At 40.1% G+C, this 25,077-nt stretch overlaps 1 protein-coding gene across 6 annotated transcripts; it reads right to left on the bottom strand.

Annotated features, from left to right (window-relative positions):
* Positions 1–1,572: 1,572 nt before the first annotated feature.
* On the bottom strand, positions 1,573–16,499 carry LOC124046017 (wiskott-Aldrich syndrome protein homolog 1-like). 6 transcript variants are annotated; one of them, XM_046365933.1, is made up of 13 exons: positions 16,386–16,473; positions 15,996–16,059; positions 15,415–15,499; positions 14,003–14,352; positions 8,734–8,913; positions 7,551–7,610; positions 5,431–5,466; positions 5,096–5,317; positions 4,179–4,220; positions 3,708–3,836; positions 3,502–3,582; positions 2,860–3,066; positions 1,573–2,655 (listed from the first exon to the last, which is right to left on the bottom strand). In XM_046365933.1, exons 2-13 carry the CDS (start codon positions 16,038–16,040, stop codon positions 2,602–2,604), a joined length of 1,491 nt encoding a protein of 496 aa, XP_046221889.1. In that variant the 5' UTR covers positions 16,041–16,059; positions 16,386–16,473; the 3' UTR covers positions 1,573–2,601. The 6 variants fall into 6 exon arrangements, with proteins under 6 accessions (XP_046221889.1, XP_046221888.1, XP_046221893.1 ...); XM_046365932.1 differs by lacking the exon at positions 4,179–4,220 and adding an exon at positions 4,893–4,970 and having other exon boundaries at positions 16,386–16,472; XM_046365937.1 differs by lacking the exon at positions 3,502–3,582 and having other exon boundaries at positions 16,386–16,472.
* Between the last annotated feature and the right edge of the window lie 8,578 nt (positions 16,500–25,077).

The following is a 25,077-nucleotide window of genomic DNA, read 5'->3' as shown; positions in this document are numbered from 1 at the left end:
GCCTTATCTCAGTTCACTGGTCACGATGGCAACACCCATCCGTAGCACGCGCTCCAGCAGGTGTATCTCACTGATCATCCCTAAAGCCAACACATCATTTGGCCGCCTTTCGTTCCAGTACTCTGCTGCCTGTGACTGGAACGAATTGCAAAAATCGCTGAAGTTGGAGACTTTTATCTCCCTCACCAACTTCAAACATCAGCTATCCGAGCAGCTAACCGATCGCTGCAGCTGTACATAGTCTATAGGAAAATAGCCCACCCATTTTCACCTACCTCATTCCCATACTGTTTTTTATACTGTTTTTATTTATTTATTTTTCTACTCTTTTGCACACCAATATCTCTACCTGTACATGACCATCTGATCATTTATCACTCCAGTGTTAATCTGCAAAACTGTATTATTCGCCTACCTCCTCATGCCTTTTGCACACATTGTATATAGACTGCCCATTTTTTTCTACTGTGTTATTGACTTGTTAATTGTTTATTCCATGTGTAACTCTGTGTTGTCTGTTCACACTGCTATGCTTTATCTTGGCCAGGTCGCAGTTGCAAATGAGAACTTGTTCTCAACTAGCCTACCTGGTTAAATAAAGGTGAAATAAAAAAAATAAAAAAATAAAAGTGAGTCAAAGCACATTTAGAAAACAGCTTCTGTATTTCTCCTGGTCCATCATGTGCTACCTTTTACCACTTCTCTTCTGGAAATAATAGGAATTAACTCCGTTCTCTCAGACATATATTAGTATGATATTGTTACTGCCAGGGCAAAAAATTGGATATTGCCTCGTAAAATTGAAATGATCAGCAGGGAAAAGGACAGACAATGGGAACAAAAAAAATGTCTAGTGCGGGACTACCATACCCGTAGCCTCCCTCACATCTATCCCCCCCCCCCCTCTCTTTTCCCTTCCACTTCCTGGCAATTTATTTGATGCACAATTTGAAGCGATCACAGCTATTACAGGGGGCAATGCAAGAACAGTGCTTCAGATAACAAAGGAGCGGTGTGAGTTGTGCCTTCAGGGACGGCGACTCATCACTTAATGGTGGATGATCTCAGACACAGCTATCTAAAAGGCATTCCTCCACAGACAGAGGACTCCATGATGGGGCACTTTAAAAAGATTAGAGAGTCACTTCTCTATCACAGGCAGGCTTACAGTCCTTCAGATCAGCTGCTAATATCATTTGCCTGTGAGGACCTTTCCTACACAATCTCTCAGGCTCTCATATAATACCTGACCAACGACACAGCAATCAAGGCAGTTGCTTGGGTGATTAGCAAGGGTGCCGTTCAGTCTTTCCAAGTTGTATGTATTCAATGAGGTGTGGCTTTCAAACATGGTGTAAGGCAGACAGCTTGGCTTCTTTCTTCAGTCATGCGAGATAAACTTGTTGGGTCATGTATTTTTCAGTTATTGCAACACTTGGTAATCCTGTCTGATGATAACATGAGCAATCATTTAAATGGACCCTAAATACTTTGATTCTTATTTCCCCCCTGATCAATGTTTGGCCTAAATTGACACAGAAAAAACAAGGAAAGAAATACTGTACACATGTATTCTCTTTAAACAGTTACAGAAAAAGTCCTTTAATAGCACATGTAATGTTATGGTACCATATATTTGTGAAGGGTTGGCACAGGAAATAATCTATTTGCAGATTCTATATATAGTAAATCGATGCAGAAATAAACAGACATGATCCCCAAAATTATAACAGTTTTCATACAGGCACACATACAGTATGTTAAACAGTTCAATCACATGAAAACTAACCACCATTTTTAGGAAAACCCTTAGGAAAATGTAAATCAGCTTTGATTCATGACTATGCAGTATTACCTCTATAGACTACCAGGTGATATGTGCAGCCCAACAAACCTAACGATTGTGATGGTATATCTATATATTATACATATTATATATCATATATTTGATATTTATCATCAATTATATGGTTGCATCCATGTACAGTTCCTGCCAAGTTAAAAAAGGACATTGTAACGTGCACGTGTTAATCATTAATCAAAACATAATCAACATTTCCCCCGCTCCTCCAATATATTCCATTAGTACTGCTTTATCTCAAGCTGAGCTTTATGCATCTATTCTACAAACCATCCTATGAACTTATCTGAAACCGTCGAATGCACTTCACAAGTTCTTTCAGACTAGTTCTATTTTTACACCATGTGGGGAAAAAATGAAGCAAAACGTTACATATCGCATTACATCATTAGGTGCATTGATCTGTCAAAGCAAGGGTAAATGCTGCATAATTTATAGAGAGAGAGGTTAAGTTTAACAGCACAGGCAACAGAAAATGGATGTTTCTCCCAGTACAACTCACTAACCACACCTCTTTCTACCTATCAAGCCTTTCAACCAAACATATATTTTACCTCCTTGACAAAGAACAACTCTCTGAAATACTCCACAAAGACTAGACCAGACCAGTTACAGCCTCTGTCCCTCAACGAACTTGCTCTTACCACCATCCCTTCAATAGTGCGATCAGATGATCAAAAATGATGTATCTAACAAATCAAAAGTTGATTTCCAGATTATTCTGGGGGCATGTTTCCTTTTTATTTGGTCTTCTCTGGTTCTGTTTGTACTCCTGCATCTGACTGGCGTTTCCCCTGCAAGGAAAGGAAAGTTTTTTTTTCACTTATCAATGTAGAACGTTATATGAGAATCTACATTTTATTTTTCTCACATGACTTCTCCATAAGCAATATCTCTCAACATTTCATTGTAAAGAATGGCTCACAGTCATAATAAATTGCTGAGGCCATCTAGTGGTGGCACATTTGATTAAGAGCGGAATTGCCAATTCAGCCCACCAGGTTTTTGAAGAACAAGTGGATGGAGTTCCTCTTCTCCAGCCTCTTAGGGAGGATGGGGGAATTGTCCCCACCCTCGGTGGGTCCTGATGCTGGCTTGCTGTCCACAGCAGGGATCTCTGGGGCCTTTGGTTCTTCCTTGGACACACTTGGGCCAGCTATTGCATCTGCAGCTGGTGCTGGGGCTTCCTTTTTGGGCTCAGAAGCCTGATTAAATTACGACAAATAATCAAAAGATACATTTCTGAGTGTAATTTGTATCATGTAATGTTAATCGTAAAGCCATTCCTCGATCAAAAGCTGTATCATGACGTTGCCTCCTTTCTCTCACCAGGTAAAGCTGAGCCCACTCATTAATACATTAACTAGCACAATACAAGAGCACAATTGACACAATGAAATAACGACTAGATTAATGGGAGCATTGTTCTGGTTGGTAAATATCTAATTTATAGAAATTAGAAATGTAAAAAGTCTAACCAGCTGTTTTTGGATCATGTGTATTCAACAGATATTAATTGATCTACCAGATAATGTACATTATTTGCGCAGGGTATTTCAATATGGTAGTACCAGCATAAGCTGAACTCAGTGAGATCACTCTTGTTAATTTCACACTGGCTGTCAGGAATGGTCATTTACCCCTTTGAAAGGTTTCTTGAGGAGTCGGACTCCACTTGTTGAAGCCGTCTGGACTTTTGAAGCCATTTGGTTTAGCAGGTCCTCAAATTCACACCATTCCGTTATTGTTTATCACATTTGCACATTTTCCTGTCTTTCCAAAATAACTAGCATGTGTAGTTCCCGTTGAGAACCAAAGTGGGATGTAAGTCAAATATCTGCCTTACCTTGGGCTTGAAAAAAGAAAAGGAGGCTTTGGCTACAGCCGGTTTCTTCCCCTCTTTCGGTGCAGGTGCCGGTGGTGGTTCTGGTTTGGCAGAGGCCTCCAGAGTAGCCGTCTTTGAGGCGTCTATCTCCTATATCGAAACAGCAAAAGAGAAAAATGTAGTTATGAGCCCTTCTCAGGAATAAGGTGTGTATAAAGGCACAAAAAAGCCTAATCAGCCACCTGGAAGAACCAGAAAAGAACCCACCAAACAGAGAAGAAAGAAGAAAGACACGAGGGGGGTGAAAAGCTATACTCTGGAACCAAAACTGGTACTGTAAAAGAGATGTGATGTACTTTGCCCATGAGGGGCACCCTATTGATGAAACCAATTATAACTGATAGTGTGAATATCAAATTCGACCATGCAACCCGACCGAAAGAGAAAAAGACGACACCGGGTGGATGGAGTATGCCAAGAGAGCACTTCTACCTGTACAGCAACAACTGGCTGTGGCTCCACTGCTTCCACTGTCTGTGGAGGGCAGAATGATGTTGATCTGAACATGTGCCGTATAACACACTATCTAGGCTTTATACTGAATGGGCAACATGGCAAGGCACAGGTAGGTTTGTAAAAGCACAGTTCACCACACAAATAAATACACAATACACATTCGCACACACATAGTCGGGATTGGAAAGCAGAGTCAAATTCAGTTTCTGAAATCCATATTCGGTCTGCTGTTATATACGTTGTTACTTTGGGCTCAAATGACTGAATTAGATCTGGTTGGATTTCTGATGTTGTGGGATACTGTTAATGTTCACGGATGATGAATGAATGCAGACCTAAGCCCATTCTCCACAAGCCATGCCTCAGTCTAGCTGATTGCGGTGCTATCGTAGGTGTGTTTACTCCACATGGAGAAAAACATCAGCAATGAAACTCCATGAAATGTTACAATATGTCACTTGAAGTATGAAGATAGGTCTACATTTACACGAATGCTCTGAGGGACTGCTCTGTTTGGTCTCTGTACTGATGCTCTGCACAAGAGAAAAGGCAGCAGTCTGTATGATATAGCTAGTAGATAGTGTACCCACAAGATGCAATGATTTTAATACAGTTATATGAAATGATGGATGTCACAGTGAGCTTAACTCTGTTAGTTTCAAAATGGCTGAATGTTGTATTGTCATTTACCACTGCAGGAGGCTTGGCAGGTGCACTGGCTCCACTTGTTGATTTAACCTTGATTTTAGACTTGAGGCCTAGCAATGCCTCAAATTCAGATCAAACTGTTACAATCTGACACAGACATTCATACATTATATTATTCTCTTTTACAGAAAGATCAATTTGCCAAATAACCTTTTAAGTGCCTTACAGTGCCTCTATTGGCTTACCTTTCTGCTGAAAAGTCTGCTGAACGGACTGTCAGATTTCGACTTGGTGGCCTCTGGTTCTTTGGCAGCATCCTTTGGTTCTTTTTTTGGTGCGTTTGTCACAGGTTGGGCTACTATTTCTGCTTTAACCTCCATCTTAGGTGGTGCTGGGGCTGGAGGTGGGGGTGGTGGGAATGACATCCCTCCTTTGGCTGCTGCTGGAGCATCCACTACTTGTGCAGCCTATTCGAGCAAGAGGCACAATGGAAAAGGAAGCAAAATAGGAACAGTTGATCACCGAGGTCACAAAACATGATTTATGAATTGATTTATTTATGCATTCATTCAGTACTCACTGTAGTTGTTGCTGTTGGTTGGGCCTCTTTCTGTGACTGTTTTGTGACAACAACAAACAATAGTTAGTGCTGGTAATAAGGAGAATAATCACCATTCTGTTTCTGCTAAGAGATCATGTACCTTCTGTCTAAACAGGTCGATTAGAGGACCTGAAGAGGCATCTTTTGCAACTAATCTGTCGTGGACAGACTACGTAAACAATCGAACTCCTGAACAAATTAAGCAAGGTTTTAGTTCTGGTTTAACCAAGGTTATTTGCAACAGGCTCCACAGCTGGGTAAGACGCCCCTTGGCCTGCACAGCTATTCTCAGCTGTGGCCTTCAACAGAAGATGGATGCCAGTCATGGCAGACTGCTGACACGACTAAATACTTGTTTAATAAGTCTCAAGAATCATTGGTCTGTTTAACTCAGCCTTGTATTTGACATTTTTGGTGTTCAATATGATGAATTTATGCTTTTTGTCTGCGGCATTCAATAACAGTTACAATCACAGTCATCCAAAAGCCTCTCACTGTAGGTTAATATGTTGCAACTGTAGCTGCAAGTGTAGATGTTAACGACGGCCATGATGAGCGAGGCCTCATGTTACCAAAGGGATGAAAATGATAAGAGGTAAGAGTGAGATGTGTTTCACTTGTTATTTTTTCACCTTTGTTGGTGTAAGCAATGAGAAAGATGTTCTCTTTCTGCTGAAGGTAAAGTAAGGCAAGAAAAGCGGCCCTTATTATTTTAGATGACTTTACCAAAGGGAAATAATTGTATAGCATTAAATATACACAGAACAAAAATATAAACGCAACATGTAAAGTGTTGGTCCCATGTTTCATTAGATGAAATTAAAGACCCTAGAAATGCTCCATACACACAAAAAGCTTATTTATCTGAGATTTTTTGCACAAAAATTTGTTGGCATCTCTGTTAGTGAGCATTTCTCCTTTGCCAAGCTAATCCATCCACCTGATAGTTGCGGCAAATCAAGAAACAGATTAAACAGCATGATCATTACACAGGTGCATCTTGTACTGGGGACAATAATAGCTCAATCTAAAAAATGTCACACAACACAACGGCACAGATGCAATTGGCATACTACTGCAGGAATTTCCACCAGAGCTGTTGACAGATCATTTTATGTTAATTTCTCTACCATAAGCCACCTCCAACGTTGATTTAGAGAATTTGGCAGTACGTGCAATCGGATTCACAACCGCAGACCCACCTGTATGGCGTCGTGTGGGCGAGCGGTTTGCTGATGTCAACATTGTGAACTGAGTGCCCCATGGTGGAGTTGGGGCTATGGTATGGGCAGGCATAATACAATTGCATATCGATGGCAATTTGAATGCACAAAAAGGAGAATAACAAAGTGCTGGGGCTATGTTAACTCTTTATGAGCGAGATCTCTGACAGCACTATCACGTCTAAAATATACTTTGATTTTATTTCGTTGATTATGAGCATAATCAAGCATTACAGGCCAAATGTTTTGCTATTCAGAGGCATATTTTTAATTATGACAGCATTATGAATCTTCCTTTTCATTACCAAATAAATTATGGTTCTTCAAGAGTGTTCGTAGTGGTTTCACAATTAATTTTTACAAAGTCTTGAAATAATTTGGCAAAGGTTACAGATTTATGAAGCAATGTAATATATAATAATAATAATAATAATATACTAATTTTAAATGTACTATAAAACAACCATTAGGCAATCACATATTTTGTGCATATCTATTCACTTATGGACCTTACTATTTAAACAACTCTTCCATTTTTTAAACAACACAAATCCACTTTAAACATCCACAAAAGGCCTGTTGTGAGGCCCATTTTAAGGTATCTGTGACCAACAGATGCATTTCTGTATTCCAAATAATGTGAAATCCATAGATAAGGGCCTAATTTATTCATTTCAATTGACTGATTTCTTCATATGAACTGTAGTTCAGTAAAATCTAAATCAATTGTTGCATGTTGCCTTTAAATATTTTTTTGTTCAGTATAGAATACAGCAGACTATACTGTAGGATCTCTGTGCATAATTGTATCTGTATTGAATGTGATTCAGTGCTTTTGCATAATGTATTATGTTTCAAATAAAAATCCATGCTTACTTGGTCTTTCGTAACATCAGGGATGGCAGTTCCTTGCTTGTTTTTTTTGGTAGAAGTCACCTTGGTAAAACACAGACATATATATATATATATATTGAGTCACGAGTGTCTGCGTACAATCTTGGAAGTCAGTCAAAATTGTGAGCTACCCGTTGTTTCCTACGAAAAGATCTAGCACTTAAGTGTATGTTGATGTTTAATTTCTTTCTTTCAAATGAAATGCAATGCATACAGAAGATAACAGCAATGTTTATTTGGATAAGAGAGTTACTGTCACAGGGTACAGTGAAATGACTAGTTTCCTAAATCTCTTTAAGTTAGTCATATAGCCATTGACGTCTACGGTTGTCCAACTGATGGCACACAAAGAAGCCCTTGGCAAAGCACATACAGTACATGCTCTCTCATTGTGACAGCCATTGTGCTCTGGAGATGGCGTAGGCCTTCCCTCGCTCTATCTTCATGCATTTCAACTTCCAATGGCACAGGCCTCCCTTGTGAGCTCACACGATTGGCTGAACAAAAGACCACCACATTCCCGCATGTTCAAAGGATTTGATTAGCATGGCGCTGGGGCTATGTTCACTCTATATGGAGGCTTAATTCCAAAAGAAGGCATGATGAAGAGAAACGACAATAGCTGCCTGTGTAATCATTCCTTCAAGATGTGGTCTCTCTTTCTTAGAGACACCCTCATTGCCCTTAGGCTGACGCTACACATATTTCTCACACACAATGAGCGAGATCACTGACAGCCACTCTGCAGTCTAAAACACAATGGCATCACTGATGGAGCCTGCGTTCTCATTTAGTTGATTCGGAGCATAATCAAGCATTACAGGCCAAACGTTTTGCCATTCAAAAAACATATTTGGAATTCTGATAGCATTATACGAATCTTCCTTTTCAATACAAAATAAATTATGGTTCTTCAATTAGTGTTCGTCGTGGTTTCACAATGGATTTTTTTTTTACAAAGGCTTGAAATATTTTGGCAAAGGTTACAGATTTATGAGGCAAGGTCACTCATTTACACAAACTCCTTTTAAATGTATTATAAAAACAACCATTAGGCAATCACATATGTTGTGCATATCTATTCACTTATGGACGTTACCATTAAAACAACTCTTCAATTCTTTAAACAACACAAATCAAAATAAATTGAAAAAAATGGACTTACTAGTGTTTTAAAGAAGTTCATAACTGGATTATCTTCTGTTTGACTCTCACCCTCTTGGTTTTCCTCGAGGTGACTGCTTTCCTCGCCAATTCCGGGGCCTTTGACCTCCTCTGCCTCTGGACTAGGTTTGGGAGGCTTCACTGAAGTCTCTGTGTCCTCCTTTACCTCATCAAGTGGCTCCTATAGACAACCACAAATAATTATCCCTCAGAAATGTGAATGTGTTGGAGCACTGGAGCTGATGTGCAAGCAATGAGTCTGTTCGATGCAGCATTGAGATCGGAGCACAATTCCAACCATGCCTCTGCCTACTTGGGGCACGATCAACAATCACCCTTTTATTATAGCCTGTCCCCCCACACCCCCCCCCACACACACTCATTGATATTCAGCAATGTTGGAGACTTCTGTCTCTCTCTTTTCTCTGAGAAATGACAGCGAACTCAAATATCTTGTTTTGTGGTATTCTAAGAAAACCCTCCATTCTTATCCAACAATATATACATTTCATTGAATATGTAATATTAGTAGTAATATGACTTAGTTTAAATGAAGCAATGCTCCTTCATCATCCGGGCTTCACTCCAGTCATTGAACAAGACTATCTACTCAACAGGAACATGAGTTGACTCTATCTAATATGTCAACATATCCCACCCTCTTTAACATAAACTCCCAAGACAGATGTATACATTAGGAAAATATTCAATGAGAATAATTGAGTGGAATTTGAATTTAAGTTTCACGTGCACTAGCACAGTGAAATGCCTTACTTGCTTGCTCTTTCCCGACAATGCGGTAGTACTATAAAAAAGAAATACAAAAAGTCAAGTAGAACAAAAAAACACATGAGAAATAGAAATAACAACACAAGAAAGTGGGTAAGCTATATACAGGGTCAGTTCCTGGGTCAATGCCAATACCATTTTTACAATGTGCAGGGATACTGGAGTGGTACGGTTAGATGTGTATAGGATTAAGGTGACTACGCATCAGGATTTAGGCTAAACAGTGTAGCAGCAGCGCATATGATGATGGCATGTGAGTGTGTGTGTGTAGTCAGTGCTTGGTGTGTGTGTGTGTGTGTGTGTGTGTGTGTGTGTGTGTGTGTGTGTGTGTGTGTGTGTGTGTGTGTGTGTGTGTGTGTGTGTGTGTGTGTGTGTGTGTGTGTGTGTGTGTGTGTGTGTGTGTGTGTGTGTGTGTGTGTGTGTGTGTGTGTGTGTGTGTGTGTGTGTGTGTGTGTGTGTGTGTGTGTGTGTGTGTGTGTGTGTGTGTGTAGAGTTTGCATAGAGACTAGAGAATAGAGAAAAAAATCTATAAAATAGAAGGGTTAATGCAGATAGTCCATGTAGCCATTTGCTTTTTATCAGTCTTATGGCTTGGGGATAGAAGCTGTTCAGGAGACTTTTGGTGTCGGACTTGATTCTCCAGTACCGCTAGCCGTGCGGAAGCAGAGAGAATGTTTATGTACATCGGGCAGATACACAGCAAGCTCTGCAGTGTTAGATGTAACACTGGTCCAGTTTATATATGGGTCTACACTTGTCAGTGTTAAATTAACACAATGCTTAGTGTAAAGCCTGACTTGCATATTTCCCAGAGTGCATTGCTTTTCAAGTGAATTATAGAGCTACCACACATGACTGTATTTTTTAGTGACAGGCATGGTTGTTGTAATAATCCATTTTCAGTCCTGTGGCCTTCACCAAGTGAGATCCTGATTGAATATGTTAGCATTAAAATGTAATTCTTTAACACGATACAACAAGTATTTAATAAGGCCTTATTTTGAGGGCCTAGTTTGACCCTAGTACAGTGGCCTTGAACTCAAGATTTTCAGGCCTGCAATTCACATTATGATGGCTTGCAAAGTGATTTGTAATTCCTATTGCACTCCAGCAAGAGTGGAGATATATTTTTATTTGACATGTATGTTTTATTCATTTAGCAGACACTCTTATCCAGAGCGATTTACAGGTGCAATTAGGATTAAGTGCCTTGCTCAAGGACACATCGACTGATTTTTCACCTTGTCGGCTCAGGATTCATGTAAGGGGTTCATGTACAGGGAAAAATGTATGTTATTTAAATTTGAGTAGAATAAGATATGATAGATAGCAATTTAACAAATCAACATGCAATAGAGCATGCTGGGAAATATGATAATGATGGGCATGGTTTTAGCTGAATACTGGTTATTAACACCAACACTGGGGTTAATTTACACCAATGAGTGTTAATTTAAAACTTACAGAGTTAATTTAATAACACCTGAATGAACACTATAAATGTTACACTGAAAAATCTACACCAGGTAACATTGAACAATTTACTGTGTACAAGTAAAACATTAACACGATTAATTGAAAAATAAACTAGACTTTGAATGAGACTTTTAAACATTTTAATTGCAAAGATCATAGGTAAGATAAAATATACTGAACACAACAAAAATATAAAGCCCAACATGCAACAATTTCAAATATTTTGCTGTTACAGTTCATATAAGGGAATCAGTCAATTGAAATAAATGAACTAGGCCCTAATCTATGGACTTCATGACTAGGAATACGGATATGCATCTGTTGGTCACAGATACCTTTAAAAAAAGGTATGCGTATGGATTGGAAACCAGTCAGTATCTGGTGTGGGCATCATTTGCCTCACACATCTCCTTCGCATGAAGTTTATCTGGCTATTGATTGTGGTCTGTGGAATGTTGTTGATCCAGATCATCCCAAGCATGCTCAATGGGTTACATGTCTGGTGAGTATGCAGACCATAGAAGAACTGGAAGATTTGCAGATTTCAGGAATTGACTACAGCTCCTTGCGCATTATCATGCTGGAACATGAGGTGATGGTGGCAGATGAATGGCACGACAATGGCCCCCAGGATTTCATCACGGTGTCTTTGTGCATAGAAATTTCCATCAATGAAATACAATTGTGTTCGTTGTCCGTAGTTTATGCCTGCTCACACCATAACCCCACCGCCACCATGGGAAATTCTGTTCAAAACGTTGACAAGAGCAAACCACTCACCCACATGATGCCATACACCCTGTCTGCCATTTGCCCTGTACAGTTGAAACCAAGATTCATCGGTGAAGTGCACACTTCTCCAGCGTGCCAGTGGCCGTCGAAGGTGAGTATTTTCCCACTGAAGTTGGTTACAACGTCGAACTGCAGTCAGGTCAAGACCCTGAGGAGGACGACGAGACCCGGGGGAGAACGACAAGCACGCAGATGAGCTTCCCCGAGACGGTTTCTGTGCAGACAGTTTGTGCAGCAATACTTTTGTTGTGCAAACCTGCAGGTGAAGAAGCCAGATGTGGAGGTCCTGGGCTGGCGTGGTTACACATGGTCTGCGGTTGAGAAGCCGGTTGGATGTACTGTCAAATTCTCAAAAACAACGTTGGAGAATGCTTACGGTGGAGAAATGAACATTCAATTCTCTGGCAACAGCTCTGGTGGACATTCCTGCAGTCAGAATGACAATTGCTCGCTCCCTCAAAACATGAGACATCTGTGGCATTGTGTTGTGTGACAAATCTGCACATTTTAGAGTGGCCTTTTATTGTCCCCAGCACAACATGCATCTGTGTAATGATCATGATGTTTAATCAGCTTCTTGATATGCAACACCTGTCTGGTGGATGGATTATCTTGGCATAGGAGAAATGCTCACTTACAGGGATGTAAACAAAACATACCATAGCCCCAACGCCGCCATGGGGCACTCTGTTCACAATGTTGACATCAGCAAACCACTCGCCCACACAATGCCGTACAGGTGGTCTGCGGTTGCGAGTACTGCCAAATTCTCTAAACAAATGTGTGCACAAAATCTGAGAGAAATAAGCTTTTTGAGCGTTTGGAACATTTCTGGGATCTTTTATTTCAGCTCATGAAACATGGGACCAACACTTTACATGTTGAGTTTATATTTTTGTTCAGTATAATAAACCATACAATCATATAACCATGTCAGATTAGTAAAACAATTATAATACTAGTACTGCAATCAGTCTCCTTTTGTAGGTATTCACAGTGTCAAATAATTTATTCACAGAATCTAGATTCTTTGAAGAGGATCCTGCTCCTCAGCTGTAAATTACACCATATCCAATGCTGTTTCAGCGGAAGTCTCATCCTCGCATTTCAAATCCCCTCTCTGCCTCAGACTGACCTGAATTGTAATGTTAATAGTGCCGCAGCCCTCTGCAGACATCTCAGTACAGACACGAACAGTGCTATATACTGATTCTTTAATGATTTTCATACATGCGGATTGCATCTGGCCGAGCAACCTCGATGATGAGACGCTTGTTTCTTTCCCTTCATCGTTCTTCTTGTTTTTCTCAGTCGTCTCTTTAGCACTGGGGCTAGATTCAAGTTCTTCTGACTCTATAGAAGCTACATCTTCAAGAACATCTGCAATTTCTTCCAGCTCTTCTAGTTCTTCAGCGATTGCTGAGTATATAGCAGCTTCATTTTCAAGAACATCTGAAATTTCTTCCAGCTCTTCTAGTTCTGCAGCGATTGCCGAGTCTACAGCAGCTTCATTTTCAAGAGCATCTGCAATTTCTCCCAGCTCTTCTAGTTCTGCAGCGATTGCTGAGTATATAGCAGCTTCATTTTCAAGAACATATGCAATTTCTCCCAGCTCTTCTTTGGGTACGGGGCTCTTCTCCACAGTTGTATCCTCTGTGGGTTCTTCACCAAAGACCGGTTCTGTTGTTTCCTCTTCAGGTGGGCTGACACTTTCCTCTGTAGGCTGCTCTTCAGTGGTTACTGGCTGCTCTTCAGAGCTTTCAGGGGTGATTTGAATGCTGTCTGCCGTAAGAAAATCCAGCTGTGATGAAAGTTCAGACTCTGCCTCCGGAAATGAGAATCTGACTGCCAGTTGTTTTGGAAAGAAATGTGCAGCCATCAAGACTTCGCTTGCCTCCTTTGAATCAACAAGAATTTTTGTTAGATTTGTAATGTGTTTTGTTAAACACTGGAAAGTGAAGAATGACGTGTTGATGTTCTTACAACAGATGCAATATTATTGTAAGTTAATGTTACCAATTCAAAGTACAACTCACTTTACAGTGGCTATATCCGTAGCTAACTACATTGGAATAACCAAAATCATTTAGATATAGATATATGAACATCTCAAGTTAGGAGTTGATGATCATTAATCAATGATCACTACACTGAGTAAAGTTGAAATGAAACTTATTCCAACCCAATTTGAAGGTTACTGGTTAGATACTTACAGCGTGGATCCCATCGGTCACCGTTACAGAGACTTCCGGGGAACTCTTACTCTCCTCCACAGTTTTCTCCTTTATGGGCTCCTCCTTTTCAGGGGCTGGATCAGGGTTGAGTTGAGGTGTAGCTTTCTTCTTGAAGAAGGTGTCAAATACGTTCATTCTTTCTTTTGAACTCTCCTTGGGCTCCTTCTTTTGGTGGTTTGGTTCCGGTTCTGGAACATTCTCAATGACAGGCTCCTGTTCCACCACCACAGGCGCACAACCACTGCCGTTAGCCTCCACTATACCTGGCTCTTTAGCGGGAGGCCGTGAGGAAGGCTGACTGTTCTGCTCCACAGCTGCTTCACTGGTATCTGCAAGACATAGGTTACTTGGTGTGACAGGAAATAGAAAGTTATTTGCTATGATTCATCGTTTGTACACAAGCATCAGGTTGGTCATACCTGGCTATGATCGATCTATCGGATGTCTGGCAACATATAATTTTGAAGAAAATGGGAGTATGTGTGGTAAATAGCATGCAACTTCACCAAATGTGTTTTCTATTGATACTACCCTTATGACTGATCAATGCAGTGCTAAGGTCATTACCCTAAATGCAATGCAAGCAAAACCTTCCCTTGCTCTGTATGTAAAACGAATGTGCTACTAGAGACATATAGACTAGTCGTTTGAAACAAACACAACCTGTTCTAGAAACAGTGGCTTTAGTGTCTCACTTGCTGATATCAAATAATATTTTGGGGGTGCTTATATTTGTCCTGTCACACACAAGTGTAATGGACGTATGTTGCTTCATATACCAACTCGCTCTGAGCAATTAGGTTTAAGTGCCTTGCTCAAGCGCACAGCAACAGATCTTTTACCTTGTCAGCTCCGATATTCGAACTAGCACCTTTGGGTTACTGGCCCAACGCTCTACCCTCGAGGTTACCTGCCACCCCTTGACGACCAATATCAATATTATCGCGTTTGGAGAAAATACATATGGACTTGGCCTGAAAATCCTTGTACCTAACTGTTGATCCAGTGAGACAATATACACATAGATAGATCAAACATCTGTTCATCCTCTATGTTCAAGGCTACGCCTAGAGTTAACATTGAACACCACCCAGTAGCACTGACAGACTGCTGTATTTACAGAGAATTAAGAGAGACTTGTAAATTGATCCAGACTAATCCAACAATTCAAGATTGATTACAAGTGACATACTGTCACTGTCATATCATCCCATTGGAGCTGTAAATGAATAACTAGCATTATAGACCGAGGTGTTGCAACCAGTTGGGCCCAAAGTTTAGGGTATTGATCATGGGGTAACAATCAGGTGACAACAGGATAAATGGCTACCAAACCACTCAAAGCCATATATTAGTGGATGTAATAATGGCCTTGTGTACTGGGCACTTACCACTATTCTCCAGGCCATCGTACAAGATGCTTACAGCATGGCTATTCACTTCTCTTTCCGGGTGCTTGTCCAGAGCCTGCTCGGACTAGAAGAAGAAGGATTGTTGACATCAGTTTCTCTTGCCATCATTGTTTTCATTATTTTCAGCACATCACTTTCATCATTACTCAATTTTGTACGGACCATCAATTATATAGTTTAAGATGTATGTGTACTTGTGATATCCCTACTAAATTACTATCTGTATCTTTAAACGGCTAACATTAGACAGTAAACTCTTCCAGGGGTGGACTGGGACCAGAAACCTGCCATTGTTAAAACACTGTTAATTTCTTCCCCTTGAGGTCCCAACACCAACCCACTTTTTCCTCCAAACCCCCACACTGGCCCATTATTAGCATGAGCATCATCATTTTGCTAAAATGAAACTTAAGTTAGACAGGCCCACTAGGCAAATAATGGACCAGCTCATCTGGTATTTGCCCAAAATGCCAGATGCCTATTCTAGCCTTCTTGTCCCTGTATTCCAACATTCGAAGTAAGACAAGCATGTTGTAAAGTTAGGCTTTTCTCATCAATACCTTGTCTTTGGTATGTCCTTTGTTTTTGGAATGCTCATTGCCCATCTTGATCACAGACGAAACCCTTCAGAAGAAACTGTTTGTCAGTGTTTGTGCATTTGTTCCTAAGGTTAATGCTGTGATGAGATATTCCATTCTTGCATCAAAATACTACACAGTAGCTTCCAAATAGCTTCCAACAACAGCGTGAGATTAATTCAAATGTTACGATGTATACCAATAAAATAGGCTACTCATCTTGAATAAATGAAATAACATTTGAAGAAAAGCTAATAGATACAACATAAGAAGAATAGCATACTGTATGTTCACATTAAATGGCCATAGAGAAGCAACAAGGAACCAATGACAATCGAAACAAAGCTAATAGTATTTGAGGCTATGTCTTACCTTTATGCCAACTCCTTTGGTAAGTTTACTACAGTCTCTCTGTAGTACTCCAGCTACTGCTGGGAGCAAATTGGAGATTGACTTTGCAAACTGCTAAACTAAGTATATATAGATAAGAGTTTAGCCCTGTTCTTAAAGGGGTGGGGCTATCTCTTACTAATAATTTAAAAAAGGGATCTATTTGAATGCCAAACACACAACTACAGCAATAACACTGTCAGAGCATCTCTGATGCTCATGAATTCTGTCTGGAAATGTTCAAATGAGAACATGATGATAAGCTTTGCTTTATCAGACAGATTTTGATGACATTGCTGGAAACCTCAAAGAGCCCATTAGAAACTGCAGAGTGTGGTAAACTCATGACTAATGGGTTAGGATACAACAGGATGTGAACGTAGGATATGTGAAACCATTGGAAGCATTGCTTGTTTGCTTGGCGGGGCAGTAGTCCAAATAACTGACACATGCTAACTACTTGCTTTCACATTAAGCTGTTATACAGCTTAAACAAAGCTTTCTTTGACAGTGTTTTTATTTAGGTTACTGGATTCAGTTGCTTCATATGACAGAAAGAATAGTTCACGACCAAAATGATCATGAACAAAACAAGTTTAAAATAAACCGACAATTAAATTACAGCACACCACCAAAGAAGTCTATGATAATGTAAAGTTGTTTTTCTTATTTGGCCTGAAAGCTGGATTCATTTTAAGATCATTGACATAACATAACATTATACACTACATGACCAAAAGTATGTGAACACCTGCTCAATCTACATCTCATTCCAAAATCGTGGGCATTTATATGGTGTTGTTCCCCCCCCCCTTGCTGCTATAACAGCCTCTACTCTTCTGGGAAGGATTTCCACTAGAATGCTGGAACATTGCTTCCATACAGCCATAAGAGCATTAGTGAGGTTGGGCACTGATGTTGGGTGATTCGGCCTGGCTCTCAGTTGGCATTCCAATTTATCCCAAAGGTGTTAGATTTAGTTGAGGTCAGGGCTCTGTGCAGGCTTGTCAAGTTCTTCCACATTCATCTCGACAAGTCATTTCCGGATGGATCTCGCTTTGTGCACGGGGGCATTGTCATACTGAAACAGGAAAGGGCCTTCCCCAAACTGTTGCCACAAAGTTGGAAGCATAGAATCGTATAGAATGTCATTGTATGCTGTAATGTTAAGATTTCCCTTCACTAGAACTAAAGGGTCTAGACCGAACCATGAAAAACAGCCCCAGACACATTATTCCTCCTCCACCAAACTTTATAATTGGCACTATGCATTCGGGTAGGTAGCGTTCTCTTGGCATCCGCTAAACACAGATTCATCCCTTCGGATTGCCAGATGGTGAAGTGTGATTCATCACTCCAAAGAAAGCGCTTCCAGAGTCCAATGGCGGCGAGCTTGACACCACACCAGCCGAACCTTGGCATGGTGCTGTTAGGCTTCTGTGTGGTTGCTCGGCCATGGAAACTCATTTCATGAAGCTCCCGACAAAGAGTTATTGTGCCGACATTGCTTTGAGAAGTAGTTTGGAACTCGGTAGTGGGTTTTGGACTCGGTGATCCCGTTCTGTGTCGACATTGTTGCACCTAGATGTTTCCACTCCACAATAATAGCACTTACAGTTGACCGGGGCAGCTCTAGCAGGGCTGAAATATTACAAACTGACTTGTTGGAAAGGTGGCATCCAATGACGAAGCCACATTGAAAGTCACTGAGCTCTTCAGTAAGGCCATTCAACTGCCAATGTTTGTCTATGGAGATTCCATAGCTGTGTGCTCGAGTTGATACACCTGTCAGTAACGGGTGTGGCTGAAATACCTGAATACAGTAATTTGAAGGGGTGTCTACATACTTTTGTGTCACATCTGCTCCTGCTACGCCCTCTGGTGTTCATCCGGGAACTTATTGACCTGCAGTTACTCCCCCTGTACACTCTCTCCCTCTCCCTGTGATTGTGTGGTTGGAGACAGGTGTGCTGGAGTCAGAGCAGATCCCTACCAGCTGCAACTCATTCCATAATCAAGACCTCTACAAATACTCAGTCCTGCCACTTACACTCTGCCAGATATTGGTTCAGTCAGTTCATGATTATTCAAGAGCCTGTTACTCTGCTGTGCCTGTTTCCCTGCCTGACACCATTTATCCTCTCATTGCAGTTACCACTCTGTTGCTGTCTCCTGTTCCACATTTTACCACCCAACTACCTTGCTCTAGGTTTTACTCACCACCACTACCTTGGATTCCTCTCAGGACCTGTTCACCCTGTTCTACTCAGCTAACTCCAACCCTGATCTGCACTCCATATCCCTCTGTGTAACAATAAATCATTTGTATCATTCATCTCTTTTTCCTCATCTGAGTCTGCTCTTGGGTTCCCCTGTGTCGCTCGCTCCGCTTAACACTTTTGTATATATAGTGTACATAATGAACCTAACAGGGGAGCACTGTTAATCAAGACAGACAAAGGGCTGCATAACCCAATCAATGTGGATCATCTTCCATGCACTTGCCACCATAAGGAAATTGTTTCACGTTCATAGATCAATTGGAAGTTGATAACAGGCAATCAAAACAGACGTGCTGCTCCAGAAAATAGCAGTTGATCCAGACTGAGGAGTGAAATCAAAACATTTTAGACAAAACCAATATCAGCATCAATTAAAGTTTGTGTTTTAGTGGCCCATTCAAGTGGGAAAAATACATGATCAGTGATACTCATTATCAATGCCAAGCTGATTAGATACAGCTGTAGGCTATAGTTCAAAATGACTAACTAATGACAAACTAATCCTTTTCTGTCTGTCCCGGAGTGTGAATTAAGCTGGAGGGTCCCAAACCAAACTTAAAATAAGGAATATTCTCTTCAGAAGCTGATGGTACAATTTCGAGGGACTCATAGCCTGTGAGCTACTTTCTTTCAGCTGTGAGTGAGTGGCCGGAACAATGCACAGACTGTCCCTCATTGAATTCCATGGAGACATGCCAAATCACTCCTGCTACTGTACCCGAAGCATGCAGGCAGGGCCATTCTTTGCAAACAAACCTCAAGAATGGACTTTGATTATTTACACAATAATTATGGTCTGAAATTGTTTTATTACCCTATGTATGCTGTTTTAGCCCTTTATGCTTGTTAATTTTGTGCAAAAACACTACCGTTCAAAAGTTTGGGGTCACTTAGAAATGTCCTTGTTTTTGAAAGAAAAGCACATTTTTTTATCCTTTAAAATAACATCAAATTGATCAGAAATACAGTGTAGACATTGTTAATTTTGTAAATGATTATTGTAGCTGGAAACGGCAGATTTTTTTATGGAATATCTACATAGGCGTACAGAGGCCCATTATCAGCATTTGTGGGTTCGACTAACGACTCAAAATGGCCAGAAACAAAGAACTTTCTTCTGAAACTCATCAGTCTACTCTTGTTCTGAAAAATGAAGGCTATTCCATGCGAGAAATTGCCAAGAAACTGAAGATCTCGTACAACGCTGTGCACTACTCCCTTCACAGAACAGCGCAAACTGTCTCTCACCAGAATAGAAAAGGAGTGGGAGGCCCCGGTGCACAACTGAGCAAGAGGACAAGTACATTAGCGTCTAGCTTAAGAACAGAAGTCTCACAAGTCCTCAACTGGTAGCTTCATTAAATAGTACCCGCAAAACACCAGTCTCAACGTCAACAGTAAAGAGGCGACTCTGGGATGCTGGCCTTTTAGGCTGAGTTCCTCTGTACAGTGTCTGTGTCCTTTTGCCCATCTTAATCTTTTATTTTTTTATTTTGTAATTTTTTATGGCCAGTCTGAGATATGTCTTTTTCTTTGCAACTCTGCCTAGAAGGCCAGCAGCCCTGAGTCGTCTTTTCAATGTTGACGGTGAGACTGGTGTTTTGCGGGTACTATTTAATGAAGCTGCCAGTTGAGGACTTCTGAGGCATCTGTTTCTCAAACTAAACACTCTAATATACTTCTGACCCACTAGTGTGATGAAAAAAAGTAAAAGCTGAAATAAATCATTCTCTCTACTATTATTCTGACCTTTCACATTCTTAAAATAAAGTGGTGATCCTAACTGACCTAAGACAGGGAATTTGTACGAGGATTAAATGTCAGGAATTGTGAAAAACTGAATTTAAATGTATTTGGCTAAGGTGTATGTAAACTTCCGACTTCAACTGTATGTAGATATTCCATAAACAATCATCAGTTTCCAGCTACAATAATAATTTACAACATTAACAATGTCTACACTGTATTTCGGAATAATTTGATGTTATTTTAATGGACAAGAAATGTGCTTTTTTTTTCAAAAACAAGGACATTTCTAAGTGACCCCAAACTTTTGAACGGTAGTGTACATCCTGATTCCATTTTGTTCAAGCTTATTTGACACTAGTCTTTGAATCCAGTGTATGCTTGACTGTTTGAGTTTGAGAATGCCCCAGCCTGATGCGGAGCCGCTGTTCCAAGTTGTCAAACGAGGGTTCTTGGTCATGAAAATCCTTGAAAAGTCATGGAATTTTTTTTATTGTGTTTTCCTTTTTAAAGTTATTATCAAAAACCTAAAGAAGTATAAGAATCAGGCCTACCCTGCGTCTCTCTGTGTGTGCTGGGCATCATCTGCGTGTGTGTGCGAGTAGGCAGTTGACCGAGGAGAGATAGACATTTCAGCAATAGAACTAGCCATGCTACATGCTATCTCACTAGTTCACTTTTTAGCTTTAGGCCAAAGCATTAATGTCATTGACTCGTTGTCGCCATTCTACCAGCACTGTTGAGAAATGAATCTGACTCCGTTATTTGAAAGTTTGGATTCCCCTCTATTAAATAGTAGGCTATGTAATTCCAACAACTTAAAACATATTCTAAGAATAGCCTAATTGACCGATAGCTTCCATGCTCTACATAGATATCCCCTGAAACATGTACAGTATATTTTTTGCCTTGTAGGGTTATCGATAAACAGGTCTTAGTTAGCTACCAACTTGCTCAGTTGGTAGAGCATAGCCTGTGGGTTCATCCCCCGTACCTGTATATGACCATAAAAGTTATCCCTGATTCATTGATCCCTGATTCATTGAATGAGGCAAACATTCTTTAATGATAAAAGTATTTGGTTGCAATGTTTTATATCAAGGGTGGCAACCATCCTCAAGGGTGGCAACCATCCTCAAGGGTGGCAACCATCCTCAAGGGTTGGAACCCGGGTGTGCAGGCTTTTATTTTGAGCCCTGCTCTAAGACACCACATTGTAGCCCAAACCTGAGCTGCTCAATAGGACCTTGATAGGCAGACTAGGGTGTGCTTCAGTGCTGGATCAAAAGCCTGCACAGCCAGTAGCTTACCAGATGGAGGTCTGACCACATGTGTTTTATACAGTGGCCTAACAGTGCAGTTATTTTACATTTGTGGAGAGTTAAGTTCCTTGATCAAGGGCACAACGGCAAGCGATAGTAGGCCTTCATGAGATCATAGACCAGCAGCCTTCTAGTGTCATTACCACATTTATACAGACTTTTCAATGTAGGCTACATAGAGACGCCACCAATTATTGGTCATGGAAATTTGGTTAAAAGTCATGGGAAGTCATGGGAAGAGTCATGAAATTCCATCTGTCCAAATGTGTATGAACCCTTAACAGTGAATAATAAGAGGTTTCTATAGCATAATGTCATTCTGGAATTTCTGTGAATATAGTCTAATGGACCAACTTGAAAAAAGACAGCTCCTGCACCTTTTTCATCCCAAGTGAAGCACTGATTTCAATTAAACATTTCAAGGACAATTGCATGAATTTCATTATTTTGTTGTTGTTGTGGAGACAGTAACATTAGTAATCTCCAAAGATTATCCTCTAAGAAAAATGTTTTTAGATATTTGTAAAATTTTTATTTGTATGTTTAGCGCACATATAATAATTTTATAGTATGCATTCAAATGTCTACAATAGAATACATATGGCAAAAACAAATGTAGGCATTAATAAATGCATTTCTATATCTTATAAAATATTTTTTTAGATCAGGGCTGAGTGCCAAGATGGAGGTACGGTGGCTTCAACACAGCACCCCCTGTTAGTAATCTTTTGTATATATAAATGATTGCATAGAAACATATTTAAGAAGGAATTCTATGCATTTATCATCATTGGGATGTTCATAATATAGAATTATGACCTTGTGCTATTTGCTCACTAAACAGACATATGTGTATAACATACCATATGTGCATTGTCTAAATAATATGTACCTTGTACATCTTTGTTAAATAAATCTGAGTAAGTTGCCCATAGCTGCCTTTCGACAACTCATATATTCTGCCAATATTTGAACTTGGGAGCAGTTCTGTTTGTTCTGAATATTTACAGAGCAAATGTTTTGGTTTCTCCAATCACGCGTAGAGTTATTGTAGGCAAATTTTGGAATGCATTGACCAGTGTGTCAGGTAGGCATATGAGCAGCGAGGTAGAAACTTTTAGGTCTAGGACAATTTTTAGGACAAACTTAAAATAAAATAATGTTTGGCTATTTTCTGGCAATTGTATTAAGACTACCAACAGTTATGGGCTCCCGAGTGGCACAGTGGTCTAAGGCACTACATCTCAGTTTTAGAGGCGTCACTACGGTCCCTGGTTTGAATCCAGGCTGTATCACATCCGGCCGTGATTGGGAGTCCCATAGGGTGGGTCACAAATTGCCCAGCATCTTCAGGGTTTGGCCGGGGTAGGCCGTCATTGTAAATAAGAATTTGTTCTTAACTGATTTGCCTAGTTAAATAAAAAATATTGCCCATTTGTGAGATTGACTTGTCATTTCAATCGGCATAGACTCTGGGTTTATGATTGTATTTCAACTTTGCCATGGTTTGTAGGCAAGATGTATATAAACTGAATGAACGATTTAGCAGCTTGCTTAGTTCAAATTGACAAACTCATTTATTTCCAGATGAATAGCGAGGTGATTTCGAGGTAAGAAGTGCTTGTGTTTCACAATAGCCTGCTGGAAAATACTACTGAGGACGGGGGTCATAATTTCAATCGCAGAAATAAATATTAATAATATGTATATGAACTGAATATGATTGTCAACAACAGCCAGTCTTTAAAATGGTTTTACCTGTTGTCAGGACCCGGTTACGAACCCGGGTCTCCGGAGTGAGAAACAGTCACTTAACCAACTGAGCCACGAATAGTCAGCAGGACCCAGAAGATGAGGCAGACACAGCAGTATTTGAGACGGTGTATTTAATGAAGTAAAAAGTCCTTCAGGAAAACATGTAACTCCACAACCTCAAAAGGAATTCCACAAGAACAAAGAGGTAAATCCACAAGGTGGTAGGTAAAGCATAAAAAGCCTCAAAAGATACTCAAAAATAAATAAACAAGAAAAAAAACAGAATTCCACAAGAGCGTCCACCGGGATCAACAAGAGTTCACAGAATACTAGGGCTGGGTGCTAACATACAAACACAGAGCAAAGAACTGAGGAAAACTAAGGGTTTAAATACAATCAGGGGAAAGGAGGCACAGGTGCAAATAATAATGGGGATCAAGGGAATACAAAAGGTCAAAAAGCACAATGGGGGCATCTAGTGACCAAAAACCGGAACAACCCTGGCCAAATCCTGACACCTGTAGCCTAATCTGACTGATTGTTACCCGAAATCTGATCGGCAATTGCAATAGAGCTTTGATAACTTCTAACTGAATTAACTAAACATGTCCATTAATAAATAGCTTAATAGCACAAGGCTACAACATCAAACTGAAGTTATAGGCTATTTAAAATAATATATGTTTGCCAGCGCCAGGTAGGCTACACATGTGATACAAATGGATTTGAAAATTACTTCAGTGATATAGTCATTTCAACATATTTATTGTATCAAATGGTATTCTAGTAGCCTACAATGGCATATAAATTAATTGTCTACTTGGTGGGCAACAGGTGAAAATGTATAATTATCCACATTTAATGTCAGTTTCATTGAGGACTTTTCCCCATAACAGAAGCACCCGAGGGAGTTCCATAACTTCAATTTCAAATTTCAACTCGCGCAGCCCCGAGACCCAAGAACTGAGCATGCATAAAAAACTTGATACTGTTTTCCATTAGCAAAGTCGACATTAGAATGGCGTTTAAACCACCTCCAAGCGAATGTATCTAATAAACTGAGTTTACATGCGAGGTGCAACTTAGAAGTAGCCCAAAAACCCGCGACCAATACCATTTTACCTGCGATATTTCAAAGTAGCCCAATTTGACAGAAAACCATGGACAGGGTAACCTTGTGTGTAACGGTATCAAACATAAGGCCCACATGTGGTTTAAGTAAAAAGCAACATTAGGAAAAAAAAACGTTTTTTTGGGGGGGTGAACTCGATATACTTTAAAATGACTAAATCCAAATTGAAACTGTAAACGGTTATAATGGACCTAGAGTCATACAGTTCCTTGATAATAATCATCAAAATGAAAGTAAGACAGTCAGGGAGCATCGAACATTTCCAAAACAATGGATAAGGGGACTATTATTTGCAAATTTTGACACAGAGGAAATAATATAACCAGTTTTCAGTGGAGACCCCCGGACCTCTTTGAATCGTGAATTTAGCCCCCGGGGCGGGCAAAATGAATTTGACACCCCTGGTTTAATGAGTATAATTTACGTATTTGAAGTGC

This window comes from Oncorhynchus gorbuscha, linkage group LG10 (genome assembly GCF_021184085.1).
Source record: "Oncorhynchus gorbuscha isolate QuinsamMale2020 ecotype Even-year linkage group LG10, OgorEven_v1.0, whole genome shotgun sequence".
In the NCBI taxonomy this organism is placed as follows: Eukaryota; Metazoa; Chordata; class Actinopteri; order Salmoniformes; family Salmonidae; genus Oncorhynchus; species Oncorhynchus gorbuscha.
Note: the sequence above shows the minus strand (reverse complement) of the source record. Positions and strands in the feature narration are given on the sequence as shown.